Source organism: Dermacentor variabilis, chromosome 11 (assembly GCF_050947875.1).
Source record: "Dermacentor variabilis isolate Ectoservices chromosome 11, ASM5094787v1, whole genome shotgun sequence".
Classification (NCBI taxonomy): Eukaryota; Metazoa; Arthropoda; class Arachnida; order Ixodida; family Ixodidae; genus Dermacentor; species Dermacentor variabilis.
In genome coordinates this window covers 26,784,575-26,812,115 of record NC_134578.1, presented here as the reverse complement: position 1 = coordinate 26,812,115, position 27,541 = coordinate 26,784,575, and the positions used below count along the sequence as shown (strand labels likewise).

The 27,541-nt window shown below is 46.6% G+C and overlaps 1 protein-coding gene across 1 annotated transcript; it reads right to left on the bottom strand.

Annotated features, from left to right (window-relative positions):
* Positions 1 to 167: 167 nt before the first annotated feature.
* Positions 168 to 26,092, bottom strand: LOC142564636 (uncharacterized). Its single transcript, XM_075675707.1, has 4 exons — positions 25,997 to 26,092; positions 12,243 to 12,420; positions 11,250 to 11,391; positions 168 to 336 (listed from the first exon to the last, which is right to left on the bottom strand). The coding sequence occupies exons 1-4, from the start codon at positions 26,001 to 26,003 to the stop codon at positions 232 to 234; spliced, it is 432 nt and encodes a 143-aa protein (XP_075531822.1). The 5' UTR covers positions 26,004 to 26,092; the 3' UTR covers positions 168 to 231.
* Between the last annotated feature and the right edge of the window lie 1,449 nt (positions 26,093 to 27,541).

Here is a 27,541-nt window from a genome sequence, read left to right as displayed (position 1 = left end):
AGAATATGCCGACGCCGAAAGTCATATCTGAGGTGCATAGCTGTCGCTGTTATTGGTTGTTCTACAATTGTGCAAAGTACCCAACAATAAATCTTAGAGGTAGTATCAATAAATAATAAAGTCTTTATCCAAAAAGTTCGCCCGTTTTATTTGGTAATCATTGGGCATCACTTCACTCGACTAGTCCCATGTCCACTTGACTGAAATATGTCGTTTTGATCACTCATCCTCTTACTCTTCGTCTTCGGCTTTTATGTCAACATCAAATGACTCACAGCCCACAGATGAACCTCCATTATGAACGTCAAGTGATATGTTGATTGTCGTCGGGGCCGCCTGAAACGACGATTTCATAAATAATTGTGAAACGATGTGCGTGTGTTGACAAACACTTGTGAAAGAAAGACTCGTAAAAACGAAGTCTCCACAAAGTTTCCATACGACAACGCTTCCTCACACGTTCTTCAACACGTGTAGTCCAAGAAAACTTCTAACGAAGAAACGGCAAGGGTTGCTATTCATACACCACAGAAATGCCGGCGCAAGCCAGGTGTGAAACGGAGGGTACGGGCACACTCACTGATTTCGAGCCTAACTCTACGAAGTGAAAAGTAATAATAATTTGAAAGTTTCACGTAACAACGTACGGCGTTTCACGAATTTATTTTTCATTTCCCTACTCTTCTCAACTAGAGCTGCACTAGAACTACGACGTATGCATACTGATGCCTACGTCGACCGCACATACTTTCGGTATAAGGCCGAAAGATACGCCACTCATAATGGCAGAAAAATACTTTTCAAGGTATTTGCTTCTGCTGAGAGATCAGTACAGTCTTTCAAAAAGTTGTACGGCGCTCTATACTAAAAGTGGAAAAGACCTCAGTAAGTATAACGAAATGGTTTCAGATATAAGGCTGCATAAAAAATTGTGCAGATCCCATGCTTTCTGGAAACTGACGTTATGCGAAGCATTATGCGCATACCTGGCTATCTAGCATCGTTTGAGGTTCCTCAGAGCGAAACCAGGTGAAATGACCTGTATAAGCTGAGTAGAGGTTTGCTGGGTGGTGGGAAATCTCGCGAACGTACGTCTGCGACGGCAGAAGCAGAATGACGATTACGTTAAAGACGATCAGATGGCGGCAGTGGCATCATTTCTGCCCCAGCCGTTGGACGAGAGCTTAGGACACGGTAATTGTTGGTTTCGGCATAGGTAATGGATGAGAGTAAAAGAGAACACAGATTGGCACGTAATCATCAACTACGTGTTACTTAACTGTATGTATCTGCGGTGTGATGTATGCAAAACGGCGATGACATTCGTAATCCGTAGAAGAAATGTTAAGCCATAATTAACATGGGCGACTATCACGTCGATACTCCGCTGTACAATTTCTACGTGGCATCTTACGCAAAAAAATACTCAGGAAAGTAGGCTGGTCATGGAGATATTTCAGTCTAAACTTGTAGTCTAAATCAGTCTAACTTTCAGTCTAAATTTGTAGGGTCTTCAGTTTGAACGAGCGACCTAGCGTGAAACCCTTGATCCATTTGCCGTGCCTTTTCCCCAGATTGATGTTGAAGTCACCGCACACGAGGGGCGGCGTACTATGTGGCTTTAAGGTCTTCATCGTTTCTGCCAGGAACGTTTCAGCGTCACAACGAGACGCGTAGTGTCTGATGTACACGCTGACGATCACAAGACCAGCAGGCATCTGGACGGCACAAGCGTCTCCCACATGACTTCTGCGTGCCGATGTCGATACACAGGATCGGCCTTACGGGCACGATTTCGTTTGCGCTCACGTTGGCGTACGGCAGCCTCTTCTTATGCCACACGCTGGGCCCGCGGCCCACCCATGGTGAAGGCCGGAAATGCATTGCGTGGCGCGCGTAATATAATGGATATATATACAGTTGGTCTGGGTAGCGTGGCGTTCAACCATCTTTCTTTAAGAACGGGGCTTTGCTATTTTTTTTTCGAGATCCTAAGACGAGCCCGTGTTCACGAGCAGTTGCTGTCTCCGACAAGCAGGGAAGCTATAATAATAATAATAATATTTGGGGTTTTACGTGCCAAAACCACTTTCTGATTATGAGGCACGCCGTAGTGGAGGACTCATGAAATTTTGACCACCTGGGGTTCTTTAACGTGCACCTAAATCTAAGCACACGGGTGTTTTCGCATTTCGCCCCCATCGAAATGCGGCCGCCGTGGCCGGGATTCGATCCCGCGACCTTGTGCTCAGCAGCCCAACACCATAGCCACTGAGCAACCACGGCGGGTAAGCAGGAAGCTCAGTTAATCGCGACAGGGGTGGTGTCATGCCTAGCAGACGCAACTTGCGCTTCCAGTGAACTTTGTTCGCATGCGCTACTCTTGCGGAGCTCGTCGCTTTTTGTCGTTATCAGGCACTAATCGGCCGGCCAGTCGACGTAGGCGCGGTACTGCGAATGTAAACTGTACTGTTCTACGCAGATGTGTGAGTTGGCTTTCCAGCAGTGCGTTTTCGGTGCTCACTGACGAATCAGGAAGATATAGAAAGCTTAGATTTAAAAGACGTCCGTTCGTGGGTGCCTAATGGTTTGCGCAACGGGCTGCTGTGCTCGTCTGCAGAGCTTCGATTCGTCGGTCACACAGTATTTTCTTTTTATTCGAGCGAGCTCAGACAGGAACCGGCCTAGCCACGCCGTAATGTGCCAGGAATGGGGCAAAATATGCTTCGCAATTAGTATAAAACAATTTAAGTGTCGTATACTTGCAGCAGCTACGACCTGTAATTACAACTACCACTTCTTCAAGGCTGCAACGATGCCATCATTTTTTCTGTTCTCTGATTCTCTCGATTGTCCCTATGTTAAGCTGTGCTTCTTTAATTATTCGTTGGTCTGAAAATAATTTACTGCTGTAGAGTGCCGCCATGCGTTGTAGAGCTTGATGCAGCTTTTATTTTATGTTGTACTTCCAGAGTTAAGAATGACAAAGCAATTTAAATAGGTTAAAATAATGTTACGCGTCACTACAGAGGAGGACTGGTAGCTATGAGCAGTTCAGATGGAGCTTTAGCTCGGATCCAACACCAATACCGCCTATTCAAATACATGTAAAATGCATACACGCTTTTCTGAGATAACCATTTTGCCGATTTTAATGAAATTTGTTTCATTGGCGAGAATAGTTTAAATTCTAATGACTTCGGGAAGCGCCATTTCGACTTAAGACCTGAATTTTGTTAACTAATCTTCAATAATTAGTAAGTCTAAAACATAGAACCAGGAAGTTTACAAATTCGAAGCTCTGGTCCAAGAACAGATTTCGCAGTTCTGTCAACTGCATTCATTAGAGCATCCAAAGTGGAGAAAACTGGTATATAAATGTATATCTTACGTCAATGTGTTACGTTGTTTACAAGGGTTTTGCAAATGTCCTGCTCACGTTCTAGGGAATCTCCTTTAGAGAGCCATGTTTAATACATCCGTTTCGTTCGCTTTCGATGTACTACTACATGCAATTTACTGAAGTACAATATCATTTTTCATTGCTCTGTTGCATAGTTTTAAACTGATAGTTCCCTTTTCTGAAAATCTCCAACTTTCAACAATTTTTATTTAAACATTCGCGCCCTAAAACAAACGTTCGCTACAACAGACAGTAGGTTCACAATGCAACAAATTTCGTTTAATTTTGTCCAGTGGTTCCCGAGAAAAGCCACTTTTCATTTCCCATGCACTTAGGCAGGAGCCCAAGAGCTAAAGCTTATTCTTAATTGTGTTGATTATTATTTATTTATCATTTCTCCAGCATGGCTCTATGTTATAAGATTTATTTGTGAGAGCTGCTGTGTGCAAAAATGCTGTTTTCTTACTGACAACAAAATGAAGAAGGCGTCGCCTGCTTGTTTTCACATAAAAGAAAAATAAATCTCCCAAAGTCTTCCAAAAGAACTTCACGCAGGCAAAAGAAGAACGCCACAAAATGATTCAAACAGAAGCACGAGGTGTTGTGGTCGCACCGCTGGTACGATCTGTTGGGAACTCGGCGCTGACGCCCGTGGTTGTACCTGGGTCGCAAGCCCCAAGGGTAGCGTTGGCCTGGCGGCCTGGGGTACAACTGGAAGCATCCGAAGGTCCCGGCAAAGCATGAGTCGACTGGTAACAACAAAACAACTTGTTGATTTTAACATCGCAAAGAGTTGGCGGTCAGGTTGACCGAAGTAGAGAGACGGGAGAGCACTTTACTCAACAGAAGAAATCGGAGCCCTCCTTTTGGCGTCCGGGAGCAGCTGCTCTTATACTCTCGGAGTCGAGGGCAAGAAGGGACGTCTCTGGAAGGGGGCGCACGTGACGGCGCCGCTCGGGCACGTTGGGATGAGTAGGTGACGCATCCGCAGGGCCGGCGCCGCTCGGGCACGTTGGGATGAGTAGGTGACGCATCCGCAGGGCCGGCGCCGCTCGGGAACGTTGGGATGAGTGGGTGACGCATCCGCAGGGCCGGCGCCGCTCGGGCACGTTGGGATGAGTAGGTGACGCATCCGCAGGGCCGGCGCCGCTCGGGCACGTTGGGATGAGTGGGTGACGCATCCGCAGGGCCGGCGCCGCTCGGGCACGTTGGGATGAGTAGGTGACGCATCCGCCGGGCCGGTCAGACCTCCTCGCTTCACAGTTGGGGGAGCTCCTCTCCCCGGCTGCCGCGCTTTGACAAGCGTGGGCACCAACATGCACACACACACACACGCACACCGAAGACACGTGGCATTGGAACATGCCTGGACGCGCTTGGCGGGGAGCGTAGCGGCGACGCCGAACGGGCCAAAATGTCTGCCGCTTTGTTGCAGTCGCGCCGGCTAAACCGCGCGTCGTAGGCGAAACGTAACAGACCGCCCCGCCGGGGGAAGGAGATCCCGATGGACAGGGGACTGCATCCGCTGTCCGGAGGGATGTCGCTCGATGATGCTCATAACCGAAGTCTGGCGTCCCTCGACGTTTCTTGAGCGCAGCGCACAGAGAAGGCCTCGTTCTCTCGTTCAGGTTCGCACAGGACACTGCAAAGTGACTTCGGGAGAGTTCACATTTTTGTTCTCGTTCCCGGCAAGCGTTAGAACTACGCTGAAACTCAACCGCTCAGTCAGCAAGCACGGCACAACCCTCACTAAGCCCTGCCAGGCTCTTTCCCCTTCTATACCACTGCCTAGTTCCTTACAGTAGTCTAGCAGCACTTAGAACGCGTCCACAAATTGGAATATTACACTAGAAAGCATGTCATCACTTTGAAAAACTAAACAAAAGCAATATGTTAAAAATCCTGCCTCAGGAAGAAAAACATCAGTAACCAACAATTTTGAGGCTGATTCCTACGTTAGGGGCTTCGACTTAAGCCATCGGCGTTACCGTTGAGACTCCCCTTTTTGTAACGCACCTCAAAGGAATATTGTTGCAAAGCGAGGCTCCAGCGCAGGAGGCGGCCATTTTTGGGAGAGATGGTCTGCAGCCATTGGAGAGGGCAGTGATCCGTCTCAATGATAAACCTCGAGCCGGCTAGATAGCATGACAATTTCTGAACGGCCCACACGAGACATGCACACTCTTTCTCGGTGGCGCTATACGCCTGCTCACGACTGGTCAGCTTACGACTAGCATACAGGACGGGGTGTTCTACTTCTCCATTTTCCCGTTGGCACAGTACAACGCCCATGCCTCGCTCACTAGCATCGCACTGAACTACGAACCCTTTTGTATAGTCTGGCGATCGTAGCACAGGCTGGCTTGTTAGGGCACTCTTTAGGGCGCTAAAAGCTCTTTCCTTTGTCTCGTCCCAGACGACTGTTTGAGGCTCTGTTTTTCTTAGAGCATCCGTCAGGGGAGCCGCGATATCAGAGTACCTGGGGATGTACCTCTGATAGTAGCCGGCGACACCTAAGAACGACCGAATATCGGTCTTCGTGCGCGGTTGCGGGAAGTCTCGCACAGCGGCCACCTTTATTTCAGAGGGGCGGCGACGACCCTGACCAATCATGTGACCGAGGTAGACAACCTCGGCCTGTGCTAACTGGCACTTAGGAGCCTTGACTGTCAAGCCCGCTTCGCGCAGGCGGGTTAGCACTGCCCGCAAGTGTGCCATATGCTCAGACCAGGATGCGGAGAATATCGCTACGTCGTCTAGATACGGTAAAGCGAATTCTTGCTGTCCCCGCAACACTTTATCCATGAGGCTTGAAAAACAGTATGGCGCGTTCTTCAAACCAAAACTCAACACTTTAGGATGGAATGTTCCCATTGGTGAAATGAACGCCGCATACCTACTAGCCTCTTGTGTAAGTGGAACCTGCCAATAACCCCTGACAAGATCTAGGGTGGAAATAAACTGAGCGCTACTAACTTTCTCAAGGCGCTCCTCGATGTTAGGGATCGGATAAATTTGATCCTTAGTGATGGAATTAAGCCTGCGGTAGTCGACGCAAGGACGAGGTTCCTTGCCCGGTACCTCAACTAAAATCAAAGGGGAGGTATAATCACTCTCACCTGCCTCAATAACACCGAGCTGTAGCATTTTCTTTACCTCAGCCTCCATAATATCGCTCTGGCGGGGTGACACCCGGTATGCCTTGGATCGTACTGGCTCTGGGGAGGTAAGTTCTATATCATGAGTAAGTACAGAAGTCCTACCAGGCCTCTCAGAGAACAGACCTTGAAACTCTTGTAAGAGCTGGTGTAGTTCGGTTTTCTGCTCAGGCGACAGCGGTGCTTTACTGATAAGGTCACTAATGACTTGACCGGTGTCTTCCCTGTTCGTCACTGAGCCTAGTCCCGGAAGCTCGACCGGAAGCTCTTCAGGAACGTTTACCATCATGCACACCACTGCTTCGCGTTGTTTATAGGGTTTGAGCAGATTACAGTGGTAAACTTGCTGTGCTTTCCGCTTTCCTGGCAGACTTACCACGTAGTTAACGTCCGACAGTTTCTGAACAATTCGTGCTGGGCCCTCCCACTGCACGTCTAGTTTGTTGTTTAGCGATGTGCGCAATATCATGACCTCATCGCCCACCTCAAAACGACGGGCCCTGGCGGTCCGATCATAATAAACCTTGGCCCTCTGCTGGGCCTTTGCCATTGCTTCACCTGACAACTCCTGTGCCCTTCTTAAGCGTTCGAGGAGCTTGAGCACGTACTCCACCACGACTGGGTCGTCGCCCCTGCCTTCCCACGATTCTCGAAGCATGCGAAGCGGAGACCGAAGCGAGCGACCGTACACCAGTTCAGCTGGCGAAAACCCCGTAGCTGCATGCGGCGCGGTCCTTAATGCAAACATCACCCCAGGCAGACACAGCTCCCAGTCAGTTCGATGTTCAAAACACAATGCTCTCAACACGCGCTTCATGACGGAGTGGAGCTTCTCAACGGAATTCGACTGTGGGTGGTACACTGAGCTGTGTAACAGCTTTACCCCACACCTTTCGAGAAAAGTTGTCGTCAAAGCGCTAGTAAACACTGTGCCCTGATCTGATTGGATTTCCGCAGGAAAACCAACTCGCGCAAATATGGACAGTAGTGCATTGACTATCTCAACTGAGCTGAGTTCTTTAAGCGGCACTGCTTCAGGGAACTTTGTCGCTGGGCAGATCACAGTCAAAATGTGTCTGTACCCCGTGGCTGTTACCGGCAGAGGTCCCACTGTATCAATAACGAGCCGTCTAAAAGGCTCCGTAATGATAGGTACCAATTTCAACGGCGCCCTCGATTTGTCCCCTGGTTTGCCCACCCGCTGACAGGTGTCACATGACCTCACGAAATGGTCTGCGTCCCGAAAACACCCTGGCCAATAGTACTCTTGCAAGAGACGGTCCTTAGTTTTCTTAACTCCTAGGTGTCCGGACCACGAACCCCCGTGCGTCAAGCGCAACAGATCCTGACGATAGCATTGAGGCACGATCAGCTGATCGAACTCCACTCCTCTGCGGTCTAGATACTTCCGGTACAGGACTCCACCTCTTTCCATAAAACGCGCATTTTTCCTGGCGATACCTTCCTTGACATTGCAGCGCACGTTTTCCAGGCTGCCATCCTTCTTTTGCTCGGCTATCAAAGCCGACCGGCTGACTTTTAGCAACCTATCAAGTCCGTCTGACGTAGGCGCGATGAGCAAATCTGTAGATAGCTCTTCTAACTTTCCCTTATCGGGCATTTCCTCTCCAGTATCTGGCGCCTTCAACGCTACAGACTCCATTTTATTCACTTCGGGCGTGCTCTGAATATCAGCTTGCTGCGCCTCTGACCCTTTTTCGTTGTTTGATAACGTCGGCCCCGCAACTACCGCCTTTGCAGCGAGCTCCCGAACCTTCGACCTGGTTAAGGCCTGAACACTAGCTTCACCAAACAAAAGCCCCTTCTCGCGCAGGAGGTGATCGGACCTGTTTGAAAATAGGTACGGGTACTGAGGTGGCAGCATAGATGACACTGCAGCCTCCGTCTCAAGCGCTCCGAAAGGTCCTTCAATAAGCACTTTTGCTACCGGCAGACACACGCTATGAGCTTCCACAGCTTGCTTGATCCATGCGCACTCGCCCGTGAACATATGGGGTTCTACGTAAGACGGGTGAACTACATCCATTGTAGCTGCGGAATCGCAAAGCACTCGGCACTCTTTCCCGTTCACGAGGAGGTCTCGCATGTAAGGCTCGAGAAGCTTCATGTTCTCGTCAGTGCTGCCTAATGAAAAAAACACAACTTTTGGTGTTGTTTCCGGACACTGCGCCGAAAAGTGACCCGGCTTCTGGCACGTATAACAAACGCGCGCTTGCCTCATCTCGAACCGCTTTCTGCGTTCGGCTTCGGCTGCCGCCGTCTCCTTAGGTTCGGTCGCACTGCTTCCACTCGCATCCGCACTACGCGTGTTCCCCTTTGCTCTCATGGGTGTGAACTTCGGCCTCTCAAACTTCGAGCCAAATTCACCCTTTTGACCGTCCTTAGCTCCGCGAGCCCGACGCGTCACAAACTCCTCGGCTAGCTCAGCGGCTTTAGCCACCGTACAAACGTCTGGCCTATCCAAGACCCAGTATCGCACGTTCTCCGGTAACCGACTGTAAAACTGTTCTAGCCCGAAGCACTGCAGAACTTTATCGTGGTCACCAAACGCTTTCTCTTCTTTGAGCCACTCCTGCATGTTTGACATAAGCCTATACGCAAACTCTGTATATGACTCACTTTTGCCTTTCTCATTTTCCCGAAACTTCCGACGGAACGCCTCCGCAGACAGCCGGTACTTTTTTAGAAGACTCGATTTCACTGTGTCGAAATCCTCTGCCTCCTCTCTATCCAAGCGAGCGACTACGTCGGCCGCCTCGCCGGGTAACAAAGTGAGCAAGCGCTGTGGCCACGTTTCCCGAGAGAACCCCTGCTTCTCGCACGTTCGCTCAAAGTTAACCAGGAACAAACCAATGTCCTCTCCAAGCTTAAACGGCCGCATCAGGTCAGTCATTTTGAACAATACGCGTTCTCCTGCACCGTGTGCCTGACTTCCATTACGAGCGCGTTCCATCTCTACCTCGAGACGCTTCATTTCCAAAGCATGTTCGCGCTCTTCTTTTTCTTTCTGCTCTTTAAGTTCGCGCTCCTGTTTCTCTTTTTGCTCTTTAAGTTCGCGCTCCTGTCTTTTTGACCTCTCCTCAATAGTCTCAAGGCATTCCGACAGCTCGTCATCCTCAGCCTCTAACTCAAGAATAGCCTTTAGCAGTTCTGGTTTTCTGAGTTTGTCCGAGACATCCAGACCCAACTCTCTTGCAAGCTCCAACAATTTCGGTTTGCGCAACGACTTCAAATCCATGGCTGCTCTGAATGCTGCTTTCTCTACTGCCTATTATTGTCTTGCCGCAAACTAACCCGGCAGCAACGACAACCACAATTACCAGCTCTGTTTCTGACACTAACAAAAAGCCTGGCAAAGCTCAGAAGAAGAAAGTCCCGCACTCACCAAACCTCGCAGGCAGGAATTCCGCGCAGTCGTTCCGCTGCAGGCAACCAGTCGTCACACAGGGCTCGTTGCACTGCTCCCGGATCGTCGATGAGCTGCTCAGCATACAGTCAACTGCATCTCTTCGCTGCTGGCCTCCGTTGTCGCGATCTCACCGCTGGCAGACAGTTGTTTGATTCCCACCGATGGCAACGGTTGTTGTGGTCGCACCGATGGTACGACCTGGTGGGAACTTGGCGCTGACGCCCGTTGTTGCACCTGGGTCGCAAGCCCCAAGGGTAGCGTTGGCCTGGCGGCCTGGGGTACAACTGGAAGCATCCGAAGGTCCCGGCAAAGCATGAGTCGACTGGTAACAACAAAACAACTTGTTTATTTTAACATCGCAAAGAGTTGGCGGTCAGGTTGACCGAAGTAGAGAGACGGGAGAGCACTTTACTCAACAGAAGAAATCGGAGCCCTCCTTTTGGCGTCCGGGAGCAGCTGCTCTTATACTCTCGGAGTCGAGGGCAAGAAGGGACGTCTCTGGAAGGGGGCGCACGTGACGGCGCCGCTCGGGCACGTTGGGATGAGTAGGTGACGCATCCGCAGGGCCGGCGCCGCTCGGGCACGTTGGGATGAGTAGGTGACGCATCCGCAGGGCCGGCGCCGCTCGGGAACGTTGGGATGAGTGGGTGACGCATCCGCAGGGCCGGCGCCGCTCGGGCACGTTGGGATGAGTAGGTGACGCATCCGCAGGGCCGGCGCCGCTCGGGCACGTTGGGATGAGTGGGTGACGCATCCGCAGGGCCGGCGCCGCTCGGGCACGTTGGGATGAGTAGGTGACGCATCCGCCGGGCCGGTCAGACCTCCTCGCTTCACAGTTGGGGGAGCTCCTCTCCCCGGCTGCCGCGCTTTGACAAGCGTGGGCACCAACATGCACACACACACACACGCACACCGAAGACACGTGGCATTGGAACATGCCTGGACGCGCTTGGCGGGGAGCGTAGCGGCGACGCCGAACGGGCCAAAATGTCTGCCGCTTTGTTGCAGTCGCGCCGGCTAAACCGCGCGTCGTAGGCGAAACGTAACAGAGGATATAGTGCAACGCCTACGTCGATACCTTCTCGCACAAAACGGTCGAAGTCATCTCTGAATTGTGGGTTCCTATTTGCTCGAATAATCAGTGATCCCGCCGGACACCACGTGTACAGCATGTATGGGTTCCTCTTTGCTCGAATAATCAGTGACACTACTGGACTCTAAGTATATAGCGCGCAAGAGCTACCGTGGTCGCACTTACGCCGATCAGTGCTTCAACTAAATTCGGCAGAGGCACTTCAATGCTTATTGGTGCCGTCATCTTCGGAACGGGACAAGTGTTGCCCCACTCCTGTCCCAATAACTGTTCCACCGTCGATGTTCCACCGCACATTTTGTAAGCGCTGAAAAAAAAACGCTATTGTAAACTTCTCACTAGGAAAGGGACCCAAACGCGTCAAACAAAGAACAAGAAGATTGAAAGCACGCAAAAGAAATCTAATTCGTCGTCATTTTCTATAAGTACGTTTTTGGTGGCTCAGCTGCTATGGTGATCTGCTACTGAGAACAAGGGACGCGGGTTGAAAACCCAGCTTGGTCAACGGGTAAGAGGCGCCCACAAATGCAAAAATGCTTGCGTAGCGTGCTTTCGATTACGTTTAAAAAAACTCCAGGTAGGTGAAATTTATCCAGAGTTCCCCATTCAGACGCTTCTGGACCCAGAGTTGCTTTGGCGCATTAATCATCATGAAATAATGAATGAGACTCAGTGCAAGGCAGCCTTGTCGTCCATGATGGCGACTAATTGCTGCGTGTTCTTTAAAAGATTTGGGAACATTGACAGTATACAAAAAAAACGATGTAAAAGTTCATTCACTTGCATCGTTTTATTTTTTAGTGGTAGGTTTTTCAAGCTTTGGTTCGCACTTAGGCTTCTGAACATCGCATGGAAGACCAAAAAACATCCTCAAAATATATGAAAGAGCAGGTACAGATGTGAAATTCTGCGCACGAATTGTGGGAGACAGAGAAGGTTGCACATGACCGAAATGGCGATGATATAGAATGATTCATCCAGCGAGCGTATGTCGGTGGGACAAAAGGTATTCGCCTTAATAGGGCATGCTCATCTATTTAGTGGGACGTAGTGTGCAATTACAAAATGTCCTTACTTAAAGCTCCATGCAAAAGTGCTAACGTGCTACAGTCAAAGGCAGGCGCACTTACATACAGGTAGATAGCGGTCATCACTTACCATGATCCGATGGAACCGTAGCACCCAACTTCGTTGCCTTCTGCGGTCTTTATGGTGAGCTTCAGCGTGGGGTCCGACTCCAAAGGCTCGCTGATGATGAGTGTGAAGTTAGCGCGCATTTTTTTTCCAATTTGTGCGTCCTCAATAGCGATGTCGCTGATGGTGATTTCATCGCCATCTGCGCCAGAGGAGTAATGCAGGAGAATTCACGTCAAGAATGTATACATTCAATAGGTGCCCGCATTTTGAAGCGGCCCATTGTTGGGGCCGTCTCATGCGACCTACGTAACACGGCGATAGGAATCATGTGTATCCTATGACACGATTGCAATCACGAGATCGCGTGACATTGAAGGACACATGAAATTTATCATGACACACGGAACATTACGCGAAAAAGGATAGACCACTCTTATATATCTGCTGCACCCCTTACGGCAGCCTTGTCACGTATGGTTAGTGAGCTGGAATGTGGGCCATAGTACAAAACTCACAAAACCGGTCTGACTCAACGCCTATCAAGTTCAGCGTGAGTCCGCTACTTCCACGCAGTGCTCGTGTGGCAGTGATTCGTGTGTTTGGACACGTGGCATCGTGCGTATACTATGTGCAAGGCCACAGAGGCGCTAGATCGTTTCTTAACATGCACCAGCCTGTATGTCCGCCTGTGATTGACTCAGTGGTTCACGCTTGTGTGCCTAACAGTGGAGAATGTGACCTTCTCTCTTCCTTCTCCTCTTTAAATCCCCTTTCTCGCTTCCCCAGTGCAGGGTAGCCTACCGGGCTCAGACTGGTTAACGTCCCTAGCTTTCCCTTATGACTCATTTCTCTCTCGTGCCTACTTGAAGTATTTGATTCACATGCTCCTTCAGCTTCATGGTAGCAGGTCCGTACATAAAAATCCGGTTAACTAGGACGGTGCATTAGAAGAGGCACTGACCGATCTTCTCGTGAACATATTAAAGCAGGTGACTGCTACTCACTAACAACAGCTAACTAAAATCAAGCATCTATGAGCCCAATAAACTTAAACGACACTGACACTGACAATAGGGTTTCATGTATTATACCTCAAAGATAGAGTTTGGTGGATGTCCGTAGGAGAGTCCAGCATCCTGATATGTTTCAACAATACATTTGTAACGCTATTATGGCGTTCCACACTTACCTGAACAAGAAGTAAGAGTTGGATTTTGCTCGGAACCTTCGACAAGTGCAAAGCTGCCAAGAGCAACGAGCATCAGTCTACAGAGCATGTCTGAGATCACTTTTGCTTCGGTCTTTCGATTAGGCGTAAGCAACCATGGCGTATATCACTTCTCTATATATACATAACGTTCGCCTCAACCAGGCTAATGAGCGCTGTGTTTAGAAAAGAATATAGCGAAACAAACGCATTTTTTGCCTCGAACTGTAAATTTATTGCCATAGGAGTTAGCTCGTTTTTTTTTCTACCGCTGCAATACTGACAGCATTCTCAGACATCGCGAACATCGTGCGATATCGGAGGACCACCTACACACATAATTTACATAACGTTGCTGCTTTAGTGCCTTAAAGGGGTGGGTGACGTTGCGTCATGCTTCAGGGAGCACGATACACACAGCGGGATTCATATATATCCGATATATAATTTAATAATAGCATTATTATACCGAGCGATTTCGATTTCGGTTTCTGGGCTCCAGGGGATGCTAAGACGTCACAGAGTAGGAAATGCAACATGGCTTGGTCACGTGGGCCACAAAAAATAGTGACGTAAAACTATGCTGCGTCGTCTGCTCGCGCATATGCGTGCTCTGCCAGCAGAGGTCAACAACTGGCGATTCGAAGTGCATGTCGCGATTATTATAATTATTGCGAAGAGCGACAACAACGGTAAGAAAATATTGCGGCTTGTGAGAGTCGGTGATTCATTCCGAAGCTCCGTGAGCTTTAGCTTTGAAGTGAACCGGAAAAGGCCTAGCGACGATATCGGCGGCGCTGAACGATCAGAGGCGGTGAAGCTGCCGTCGGTGCCAGAGTGACCACTCCTCGGTCGCTGATTGGCCGCTTCGCCGTACTGCTGCCGCACAATTGGGTCCTGGGCCCGCCCTCTCTACGGCAAGAAAATCTCGCCGTTCGCGAGCGAAACCGCCGTCGCACGGAGGCCCGTGAACGGCAAACGGCGTGCGGCGAGTTTCCGTGCTGGTAACGTGGGCGGGCCCTCACATTGAGAAAGGCCAAGCGAACGAGAGACCGCTCCGAGCTGCCGAACTATGCGACTATGCGAGGAGAGAAGCAGACAACACGAACGCCGCATATCCTGGTCCCTTTCGGGGCCGGCCGGCTAGTGTTACACTCAAACGTAGGCCCGTCCACACGGCAACTCGCCGCTCGCAGTTTGCCGTTCGCGGGCCGCCGTGCGGCGTTCGTGTTGTCCACTTCTCTCCTCTTGTGTCCGTGTCTGCACGCCTTACCCCTTTTTTGCATTAAGAAAGGATTTCTATATGCCTGTAGCTCGGTCATAGTGGGGGCTATGCTCGGTCGCTCGGCTCAGCAGGCTCCGTAATCGGCGTTTCATCGCTACTCATCATACGTCACGTTTTTGTGCTAGTGTGCTATGACGTCAATATTTTCGTTCCTCCTCTGTGACGTAGTAACTGCCGCGCTAGCGATGGGTCTCGACTACGAGAAGGAGTTTTTAATGACTTATTGGAGCTGAATTAAAATTATTTTGAAATGTTTACAGCGTCCAATACCTCGTTCTGGGTGTCCTTGCATACGGAAGCAGCCTGCAACATGCTTTTTATAGCCTCAAAATTTGGTGTCCCAACCCCTTTAAATAAAATTTGAAATAACATTCAAGCGTGCATATGACTCATCGGTACACGATGAACGTAGGTGCTTTGAGCAGCAACATGTTGAAACGAAAGGGTGCTTTCCCTTACACGCAGGTGCGTAGTGATAAGAACCTAGTGAACTACGTTTACAGAGTGTGCTTCGTGGCGTTCAAAGAACACCACTCAGCCATTTCGCACGGAACGAAATCCAACTAAAAAGCATCAAAATAACATCCGGCAGACAACGAACGCCACTGGTTGCCGTGGCTAACCGTTGGAAATAAAACAACTGCTCACAGCCGTTCATTCACTTTTTCATCCATGTCAATGCATCGACCCCGTCCGCTACACACATGCTGACTTGTACACTGATGCCCCGTCTCTATTACGGCAGGAAACGTTGAATTTGCTGTTGACTAGCAGGTGTTTGCTAGGTTTTAGTACTATTTGTTTTACAATGAGAAACATTCAGGCAGAACTCATCTCACGATGGCCGTCGCCATTAGCCTTTTGTAGGAAACCACATTTTCCTAACCAAATCCCTGAAATTCTTTGCCTTTTATCAAAAAAAGAGGTGCTTAGAAATAGTTTATTGCAAATTTCGCTTCTCCAAAACAAACCCGTTATGGAAAAAAGTGGAAAGTATTTGTCCCACTGGTACTAAATGCTCTTTCAAAACGTCGGACCCGTATGAGCGCATTGACTCTCTTTGGTCTCAATGTAAAATTATTTCTTACCGCTTGCCTTGTGAACCAAAGCTAAGGAAATTTTTGTGTCAAAGAAGTAAATTACGTGCTTAGAAGTAGTTTGTAACTAAGTGCGCTTTCTTACAGAACATCGTCTAGTTTTAAAAGTAAATCAGTAAGTTTTAAAAAGTTAGTCTCAGTAGAACTAGACGACCTCTTCCAAAAGTCACACCCATTTGTCCCACTAACGATCGAGGGCTTTAATGAAAAATTATATGTAAGCATTTCTCTCCTAAAACTGTCCAAAGCAAGTCCAACAAATTGGCGCAGCGGAAGCCACAAACGAAATGTCACAATAGAGCAGTGTTTACACATTAAACGAACCTTCAACTCCGTCAGCCATACTATCGTTTAGTCTATTAGAACTGGGAGTCTCTGGCAGGACTCTACGGTGGATATCAAATTACTCGAATGTCAGCTAAATATTTCTTCATACAAGCGAAGGAAAACGTTGTTCTCGTAACCTTAGTCAAGGAGCCCCACCAAGGCCGTGCCTTAAGTCCGTTTCTCCTTAAATGTGTGATGGCCGATTTACCGCGGAAACTTCTACCTGCATTACACTACTCTATATAATCGAATGATGTTTGTGTTTGAGCCACTGGTTCATGTGGAAAGTTTCTTCAATCTACGTTGCAGGAAGGCCTAAATATTGTGGACAAATTGTTCAAGGAAACAGAATGCAACTAACAGCAAGACGGCTACGCTACTCTTCACCAGTGAGTATCCAAATGACTTTGAGCTGTGCCATGCAGGACAGCCTTTGAACATATGAAAAAATACATTCTAACTGTTCCACTGGACAGACAATGCTCTTGGAATTCTGACATTAAAGCCGTTAGAAACAAATGAACTCAATAACAAATGTTCTTCACGGCGTAGCTGGCACGACATGGCGAGGGTTGGTCTCATCACTACTACAAGTACAAAATGCACTTATAAAGCAACAGATGGCCTATTCTTCACCTGTTCTGTATGAAATCTCGCGTTCCTGTGAAGAGCGCCTTGAACGTTTGATAGGAGCCTTAGAGTCTGCTTATCCGTTCCTCGAGCAATCCAATGTTCGTTAGGAATTGTAGAGGCATGTCAACCTCCATTTCATATTATGGGGACGGTTGTCACCTGTCGACACTTCTTTCGCGTTTCAGTGTAGCACACAAGCCGCCCACTAGCAATTGCACTTATTGAGAGGCACAAGGCTTGCATCAGTACGGTGAATCAGGCGCACAAATATCTACTACCACTTCAGAAATTTTGGTCCTCAGATATCTCCTGCAATACATGGCGACTCGTCGGCCCAAAAATTGAACTTTCAATTGAAGGAATTATTCGAAAATGCTAGCAGCACAGAAATGAGCGTTATACTAGATATTCTTTCGATACTCTAGGTATATTCAAGCGTATACAGATGGTTTTTGTCAAACAAATTCTTCAACCGCCGCCTTTGCAATTTCAGAATTGAACTGATTACATATATTTAAACTCACACACCACATCATCAACGACAGCAAAACTTTATGCAATATTGGCTTTCTTATTGTTGTTATTATTAATTATGGAAACATACAAGCACACAAAGGAAACAGGGAGGGAGCAAGCTGACAACTGGCACCAAGAAAGGCACAATTCCTGCCCACTCTTTCGGGAGGAAACAGCCAATATATAATTTCAATGCAAAAAGGGCAACAATGAGTCATCCTTTATGACAACCAGACAGCTTGGTCGTAACTTCATCGCGACATCAGCAATTCGCAAAGCATGGCGTTACATTACGAGTCGCTAAAGGAACTCGTAAAAGCAAGTGAAGAGAATCGCGCAATAATGTTCCGATGGGTACCGGGACACTCCACTATCCCTGGGAACGTTGCACCACACGAGGCAGCTGGGCAAGCGCACGTGAACAACGTAGCACCTGTACTGACTGTAACACTAGGCGAAATGAAGCCCATACTAAGCCAGATCTTAGCTCGCGGTTGCTGAGTGACATGGTTTGATGAGAATTTGATATTTTCAGATTTATTTCCCATTGTACCTTCGCTTCAATGTAAAGTCCCGTCCACATCGGACACAATGAGAGCCCTTTAAACTCTCATTTACCGATTGTAGCTTTGTGCGGCGTATACGAAACGCTTTCTAAAGATAATTACAAAAGCTGACAGTCCAGAATGCACCTGTGGCCACGCGGGTTATGATACAGAGGATCTTCTATCAGTAGGTCCCTGGTACGACACACAGAGACAATGTTTAGCACGTGATTTAATCGCATTGCACCGTATGCTCTTCAGCCTCAGGAAGGTGTTAATTCCGTGGCCAAGGTATTCTTTGCGAAGACGAGCCTTATTGGTGCTCCAAAGATTTCTAGGAGAGACAAATATTCTCAGAAACTATTGAGTGGGATGTTTGTCTGTGATAAGCTCACTCTATGATACTAATCTGACCTGACTTTGGCCCATTCAATGAACAAATACATATACTTATCTTATTTGCCCTGATTTTGGTGTAGTTATGGGACCAAACTTTGTGTTGAATTTAGTACACCTCTGTGACTAGACTTTGTGTCACTTTGTTTCTGAGTTGACTTTCAGTTTTAGTGATGCTTTGCTGTAAATTTAGGACTAGAATTTGCGTGACTGTGGTTTGGCGCTGCCTTTTAGCTTTAATGCTTTTAGTTTATTCATTTCTATATGTCTACCTTAAGTGACTAACCGGTTCCAATTAAAGGCTACAACATCTCCTAAGCACCATATAATAAAAAAAATTTGAGCGCACTTTTCGCAAGAGTATCGAACGCCAATGGCATCAGTGCCTTTTTGCCACGTGCTGTTATGCCTGGCGATCCCATCCAACAAAGGATGCCTCACTGGCAGACATGAAACTGTCTCGGGTGCTGAGAAGGCCTCATCGTTCCCACAAGGCCACAACGTCGCCCTCCGACTACCACGAAGGCCAGTCTTCCGATCCTGACAAATTGATCGTCACGAAGAGGCCACTTATGGATGACACGGTCATTTTCAAGTATTCCCTGGGAAGGACGTCCACGGCGGGTTAACACTTCGTCACGTGGTTGCCTCCTATTGTGCAATGTTGGAGACGAGTGGGACGTTGGAGACAAGCAGGATTACGGCAGAAAAGTCTGAGTACTGCAAAAAGGTGGGACGTTGGGGCTGGGATAGAATGTGAACGGTTAGGCGTGTGTAACTAGCCAGTGCATTGCCTCTTCAAGCGAAAGATAGAAATAAACGGCGTAAAAAGAGCATCTGGACTGCTGTGAAGAGAGGCTCGGCCATGCGAAGACTCTAACGTGTAGTGTGTTGCTAGAGTTGGAGAAAAGTTTGCAAAACTTAATCAAGGCGTATATTTGACGTAATAGTTTTGCGAAAACCCGCAAGGTATATTTGTTTTTAAACACTTTTCTTCATATCTTAAACTCCGCTCGGGATCTTTGTTTCCCGGCACCTTGCACGGTACTATCCATCAACCTTCTTGGTTGCACGCACCCCCGACTTCACAACACTGCATGCTTTTGCGCGTGCGTTCCACAATGGAGAGTTTCACGGACTGGCTCACAGCTCAAGGAAAGAAAATGGCTGCTTATTGTGAGCTAACTGTTAGGCCTATTAGCCTGCTTTTAGTGTTGAATAAAATATTCACAAAGATAATTCCCAATAAAATCAGGGCGACAGTTTAATCAACCAACAGGCTGGCTTCAGAAAGCGATATTCTGCAGTGCATCACATCCATGTCATCAATCAGGTAGTTTAGAAATCTGCCGAGTATAGAAAATCTCTCTTTATGGCTTTCATTGATTATGAAAAGGCATTTGATTCCGTAGAGATACCAGCAGTGACACTGCTAGTATTTGTTATTTTATTTTATTTAGGAATACCGCAGGCCATAGAAGGCCGAGGTAGGAGGGGAAAAGTACATAAAAAACACAATAGATTGGTGAAGGAGTAGAAAAAGCTCAAAAAAAAGGTAATAGAAAGTAGGACTGCATGATGAGTAAGGAACCCAAATAATGCATAGAAAGTGGCAAATACATATTGAAACACTGTTTCATAAGCACAATTTCGAAGCACTGGAAATGTAATAGAGAAAAAGAGGAGGGTAGAATTCAAAAATATTACAACGCGTAAATTAATAAATATTGCATAACGATACAAAGTGAAACAATATTTCGTAACAACAAGCATTAATTTTAGATATTAATAGACGCTGTTGAGTCTGTGCTGACAAGTTTGCTATAAGGTAGACGGTTCCATTTTGTTACTGTACGAGGGAAAAAGGAATACATAAAGACGTTAGTTCTGCCATTTTAAGGCATTAATTAGGCAGCGTGGCGATGTCTTGTTCGCCTCCCCCCCCCCCCCCAGTAAGGGGTGTTAAATAAGGTTCGGGAGAAAGAGATAGTTTATTGTTACTCAATAAGAAGAGAAATTTAAGCCTGTCAATCTATCTTCTTAGTTGCAAAGACTGAATATTGTGTTCAGCCATTAACTGACTTTGGGAATCACTTCAGCGGTATTAAGAGAAGATGAACCTTACGGCTTGACGTTGTATCATTTCTAACATATCGATCTTAGTTTTAGTGATAGGGATCCCCTACAATAGCTGCGTACTCGAGTTTAGGACGGACAAGAGAGGTGAAGGCGATAAGACGGGTTTATCGAGAGCGTTTATTTTATGCCTGAGCTAGCAAAGCTTTTTAATAGCTGAGTCGCAAAGATGAGAGATGTGCGAGTTTCAACGAAGGTTTATTGTATCACCGAGGTACTGATATATTTTCACCTTCGTAAGAGGTTTGGATGGTAGGATACGTAAACGACAATTTATCAATTTTTCTAGTGATCTTCATAAATACTGTTTTATGAACGTTAAGCTGCATATACCAGCGTACACACCAAGCTAGTATGTTCTGAAGGTTAGAGTTTGGAGTAACTTGATCTCTTCAGCAGATGATTTTATTAAAGATGAGACAGTCATTAGCAAATAGTTTTGTTTGTACGGGCTGAGTAACAGTGTCTACAATCTCATTAATATATATGTTAAATAATGATGGTCCAAGAACACTACCCTGGGTAACACCAGAAGTGACAGGAAGGATACTGGAAGAACAATATTCAACAACTACGAATTGCGTATGGTTGAAACGATAAGCGCGAATGCGGTTTACAAGATGTGAAGGAATGTTGAGATGGTTCAAGTTTTTCCATTAGCTTTGCGTGCGATACAAAATCAAATGATTTCCTGAAGTCCAAAAATATGATGTTTGCTTGCCCTGATTCGTCGACAGTGCTAGCGAGACTGTAAATTACAATGGTTAATTGGGTTACAGTGGAGAGGCGCTTTCGAAAATCATGCTGCATAGGAGATAGAATGACTCTATCATCGAGTAAATTATTGATTTCAGAAGCAATAATGCGTTCTAAAAGCTTGCAACACAATGAGGTTAGTGATATGGGGTGGTAATTTGCCACTAATGATGGATCGCCTATCTTTGGTATCGGAACAATACAAGCACAAAGCCAGTCGTTAGGAAGCACTGCCGATGAAAGGGGTGCAGGAAAGATAATAAGAAGAAAGTGAGATAGCATTTCGGCATACCGAGCGAGGTCGGCGGAAATGGGCGAGTTCGAAAAGACACTGTTAAAATAAGCATTGAAGTTGTCAGCGATATCTTGTTTAGCGACGACAGTATTGCCCTCACGCATAATATGGTCAACTGATTTACTTACTTTTTACTGAGATAGCTCCAAAACTTGGAAGGAGCAGTTCTGATGAAGTTAGGCTGGCTTAACTGCCAATAGCGAAGCTTAGCAGCACTCACAGCCTCATTTAATTTTTCCTGTTACTGTCCTACCATGTCACGAGAAATATCCTGTCGTCTTCGTCGCTCAACCTTTCTCTTTATGTGCACTATGTCAGGCGTTATCCAGGGAGTAGCTGTAGACGTTTTCTTGGTTTTATTCGGAATAAAGTTGTAGATACAGTGCATGCAAATAATATTAAATTCATCCCAAAGTTGAACAGTGTCATGTCCCCCAAAACCGCTAAGACGAACATCAAGATAATCCAGTATGTTCTCATCCCTCGCGCGTGGAAAACATTTTACAGTAATAGTTTTAGAATGAGTTGATCTGAGAGGATCAAGGTAGTAATAAAAAGCCACAAGTTCATGATCAGAAATGCCATGTTCAATAGAGACGGAATCATTATATAAAGACCGGCTGATAAATACAAGGTCAAGTATTGAGGCAGAAGCAGTTCTAATTCGGGTTGGCTCAGTAACCACTTGGTGCAAGTTGTGCATCAAGATGATGTTACGCAAGTGCTCATTATTTATATTAACATCAGCGCTAGAAATTCCGCGAATCCTGTCAACTTCCGGTAGATTGAAATCGCCTATTAGAAAAATTTTGTCGTGTAAAAAAGACGTCATGTGATCACGCAGACCATTGAGAAACTGCGGAGCGGAATCGGGAGCTCGATAAACAGCAGGAAGCAAACCAGAGGCATTATTGCATAAAATTTTTAAAGAGATCGTTTTAAGATTAGCAGCTTGAGGTAGGAGAACTGCCGAGATATCTTGTCTCACCGAAATAGCAACACCGACGCCTTTAATAGGTCTATCACGATGTAAAGCACGGTAATTAGAGAGAAATACATACGTATCTTCTATTTCGTCATGCAGCCATGTTTCTGTGATGACGAGAATGTGTTAGTTATGCGCAATAATAATCGCGTCAAGCTGATCACTCTTGTTGATAACACTGTGTGCATTAATATCTTAATTCCGAATTCTCTGCTGGTATGATTCAGCAGAGGTACCAGGCACTGCGTTATCAAGAAGTAAAGGAGACATACGTGCGTATCTTGATAAATATCTGCAATGATTCCACAGATACATTGGTTCTTAAAAAGTAGAAAATTAGCTTTCGAGAACGGGGGGAGGCAAGAGGACAACCTCGCCAATGCTATTCACTGCATGCTTAGAAATATCCAAGCTATTAAACTAGGAAGGTTCAGGAGTGAGGCTCAATGGCAAATATCTCAGCAGATTTCTCTTTGTAGTGACGTTGTCCTGTTCAATAACACTGGAAATAAGATACAACAAGTGATTGAGCAACTTAACTAAGAAAGTACAAGAGTGGGGTTGAAGATTAATGTACAGAAGAGAAAAGCAAAGTTCGATAGCCTGGCAAGAAAACAAGAATTCATGATCGCCAATTAGCCCCTAGAGCCTGTGCAGGAATGTGGCTTTCTAGGTCAATTACTCACAGGGAACCCTGACCTTCAAAATGAAACTTGCAGAAAAAGAAAAGTACGTCGATGGAGTGCATACGGCAGGCATTACCAAGTCCTGATTGAGAGATCACCACTGTTACTGAAATCAATAGTGCGAAATCATTGCATTCTACCGGTGCCAACATATGGAGCAAGAACTGCAAGGTTAACAGTGAAGTTCGGGAACAAGTTGAGCACCGCGCAAAGAGCGATAGAACGAAAATATTAGGCGTAACCTTTAGACAGGAAAAGAGTAGTGTGGACCAGCTAACTAAACTGGATAGCCGATATACTAGTTGACATTAAGAAAAAGAATGGAGCTGGGCAGGACATGTAACCCCTAGGGTAGATAATCGACGGCCCATTAGATTTATAGAAAGGAGGCCAAGGGAAGAAAAACACTGTCGAGGATGGCCGGAAATTACCTGCGGTGAAGAAATTACGAAATTTGCAGGCGCAAGTTGGAATCCGCTAGCGCAATCAAGGGTAATTGGAGATCGCTGTGAGAGGCTTTCGGCCTGCAGTGCACAATAATAGGATGATGATGATGATGACGATGATGATGATGATGACGACGACAACTTGTTTTGGTTAAGCCATTATTACGCTCCACTGGTTTGGTCTGCACCTTTCTTTTCTTCGTTGGTAACAGTGAGCTAGACCAGCATCTCCTTGAATCGAGAAATCTTTCCGAAGTTCTCTTCTGCCACGCCTGCGTTGACTAATCGTTTCAGTTCAGCTATTTCCTTATCAAAACAATGCGAGTGCTACGCTAGTTGCCCCCAATACACTTCTGATAAAAATGGCGGACGTCGTCACCGGATAAAGATAAACAAGTGCACGTGTCAATATTAATGGTTTCATTCGATATCAGTAATTAGGGCGCCAGTGAGGATTTAGTGCACCGCAAGAAAAGGCTGTTTCTAAAATTTTCTGCATGGTGCAATCAAATCATAAAATTATAGTTGTGGAACGTGCCCTGCAGTTCCTGTTTTTCTTGGCCAATTGAAAAATTGTATGAACTCTACGAGAAGAACATTACACATCGTGAAAGATTCAACATTCGGGAGTCAATACGGTATATGACCTCGAAGTATACACTTAGATTTCGTAGCTTGTGATACCGCCAATAGGTGAAGTGCCCTTCGTGTGAGCAACAACGTGCGCACAAGGAATAAATTTGTTTTCTGTAGCAGTGTACGCATGCACATAAGCAAACTCAAGAGCTATAGTTCTTTTATATACTCATATAACGTGACTGTTTCTGATCAGTTGCCTTCTTCTTCAGGAACTTGGTAATGAAATCTTGAATACAGCAAAACGAACCGTCATTTGTACAAAGTTTCGGTGTCAATGTCCTTAAATCATGTTTATTGAGCAAGACAGGGAAAGCTACACTGTAAACCTATTTACATCTTTAAGAGTGATTTTTGTCTATAACTTACACCATTCCCACCCTTAGGTGTGTAAGGATGTGAGATATAGATATACGTATTTGTATCATTCATAAGCCCTAAATATGTAACTTGGTTTACAGTGTACCGAAATATTACCTACAAGCGAGCAAAATGGTTAAAACGCCTGTCACCCACAAGCGTAGCGTAATGGTAATTTAAAGTAATGTTTTGCTCACTGCTATTATTATGTGGTAGCCGGATTCTGGCATAAAAATTAGTAAATGTGCCATATTTTCAGTTTGGCCTTTGCCGGTATGCTGGTCTGCATCGAGAATAGTTATTGCTTGACGCCTTTTCATTCATAAGTTCTTGTGACATTCTACAGAACAGTAGCGGATGTGACGCCAAGCTCTTGTAGCAGTGGTGTTTAATGATTGATGAAGTTTAAGTTCACAGTGAATTATTGATACCACAGTAAACACCTTAGAAGCATCCGTCTTCGCTTACGCCACCTGGGCTTCTGTAATGTGTTGTAACGAGTGGACTGAAATAAAACACACGAGCATTCTTCTTTTTGCATTCCGCCAATGCTTGAACTCGGTCGCCTTGGCAGTAAATTGTGACTATGACCTCGTGTTGCTACTGATTCACCGTAAAATGTAGCACAAAAGTTAAAGTGCGCCTGTGAACAGCACTTGACATTACTTATTGTATCTCCTAAAGTCACCAGTGTTCAGCGTCATGTTTGCGCTAAGCTTTTAATAGGTGCCAGGTAACTTAATGGTTAAAGTTAATCGGTTTCGCTAATAGCGCAAATGGCCCTTGGCGGGACAATTGGCCCCCATGCAATTACGTTGTTCCCTCGGGCCCTGAATCACCTCTCGGATTTGGTGAACATACACAGTCCGGATAGCATACGCCTCTGTTAATATCACAGCCAAATTTGATAGTCGGGCGCGATGCGTGGATTATAGCAAGCGGGGTGCGAAGTCAGCTTTCTCTCAAACGTTTTCTTTACAATAGAAGCCTTATCTTCACTGTATAGCGAACGCTCTATTTCATAATATTGATGATTCCCTTACGCGGATACTATTGGAGAATAGATGACATCAATCAAGAAGGATGTGTGTATCTGTACCCTTCTTCCGAATGTTACTGTGAATATTTATTGACGCAGTTTAATAAACAGGTTGAAGTAAACAAAAATCTGCGTTGAAATTTCGATAATAATTTCGTACTTCTCAAAGGAGCCGACTATCGTCTGCTCGTGCTAGGCCACCGTCACCCGCTCACAAATTAGACTTTGGCCGGTGTCTGATCGGTCTTGTAGCCGACGGGTCTCGCTAATTTCGACTAGCTTTTAACACTCAACTAGACACAAAACCCGTGAAATTTAAGGGGAGACCCCACGCACGCCTGCAGGCGCTCGCTCGCTCCTGTTAAGACGCCTTGGCAGACCTCATTTCGTAATGAGCCATTGACAACGCTCCAAAACGCGCATACTTTACATGGCATCTATCCATCGGTCAAGCTGGTGCAGGACAAAGCTGGGTAGGACCACGTGGCACAGCTAGTCAGGAACATATGAAGCGCAAGCGCGCACTCTAGCCCTGTCGCGTACAAAGAAAACTGCAGTTGCATGCAGCTGCAGTCTGCTACGTAGCGTAGATACCGTAGCAACCGCATGGTGCCGCCACGAGTCCACTGGTTGAGCGCACTGCGGCTCGCTGAGGCCCCCCGCGTTTGGCGCGTCGTAGACGCCGTAATCGGTAACATTGGCGTCTATGTGAAGATTCACAATCAAATTTGAACAGCGCGCCACGCTGACGTTGATTAGGCGCAGCGTTTTGAGCACACCCTGTTCCACCGTAGCCTTCGGCGTGCCAATCATCGACGAAGGAGCAGAAGCACCGCGAACGCCATGTTTGATTGCCAATAACTTCGCCTCTGCTGAACGCACCGAAAAATATGCTTCTCAATCAGCCTAATTTAACTTCAAATGCATTTCTCAACTTACACAAAAAGTGGTTCATGGCCCATTTAACTTCTGAGCTCATAACATAACGAAAGCAGCTTATCTTACCCTTGGGAACATTCGCGCAAAATTAGTTCCAGACAGGTAGAACGAGAACCGAACAGTGTACAGTCTTCAATGGTACACTTGTTGTTCCATTTGGAGTTGAGCTTCTTTTCATTACCCCTTGCCTTCCCCCCCCCCCCGACTGGTGCCGTCACAGTGCTTAATCTTTCAGCGCGTGAAGAGATGAATAAAACATAACTACGAAGTGCACGAAGGCTGCTTCATGACCAGCAGCAGAGAACCCTGGCTACGTTGGTGGTGAGCTTATTAACAACAATGAACTTAAGGAGCATTACTCATCACTCACGCCGGGATGATTGCGCGTGCGCAACGAATTGCTCTACCCTTAGGAGTGTTGAAGTAAATTTGCAGGATAGGCTGACTTCCTTTGGTTTCCTCCACATGGAGCTTCGCTCTCACTTGCGCTGTTTTTCCCAGTTTGGCATTCCTGACTGAAACGCTGTCAGCCTGAATGTCTGAAACATTCGACCCTGAAACGATGTCATACTCGATTGGGAGGACCATAGTGGCTGCACGAGAGGGTCACAGCGTAAACAGAGGGACAATCAGACGCAGTTGTGCACTTTAGGCTTCGTAAAAAATGTGGACAAGCGATTCGTCAAAGACGTGTAAGCAGTGAATGTTAAAGATTTTGTGCTCGTCTTTAGAGTTTCTGGACAATTGATCACATTAGCAGTGCGCGGTTATTGTGAAAGGTGCAGTCTGGTTATTCATTCATGCATCTAAACCAGAAGTCTTGCAGATTTCGTGCCATGTGTTGCTTGGAATGCAGAGACCAAATATTGTGCTTTGGGCCTTTTATATCGTTACGCGAAGGACGAGTCAGTACGACGGACAACTATTTACAGGTTATATTTACAACAGCGGTTGCAGAACTGACCGGTTAGATTCACAGCGCGAGCCCAGTGCGTTCTTCCTCCTCTTTTCTCGAGTGATGGCGCCCACGCGCCTC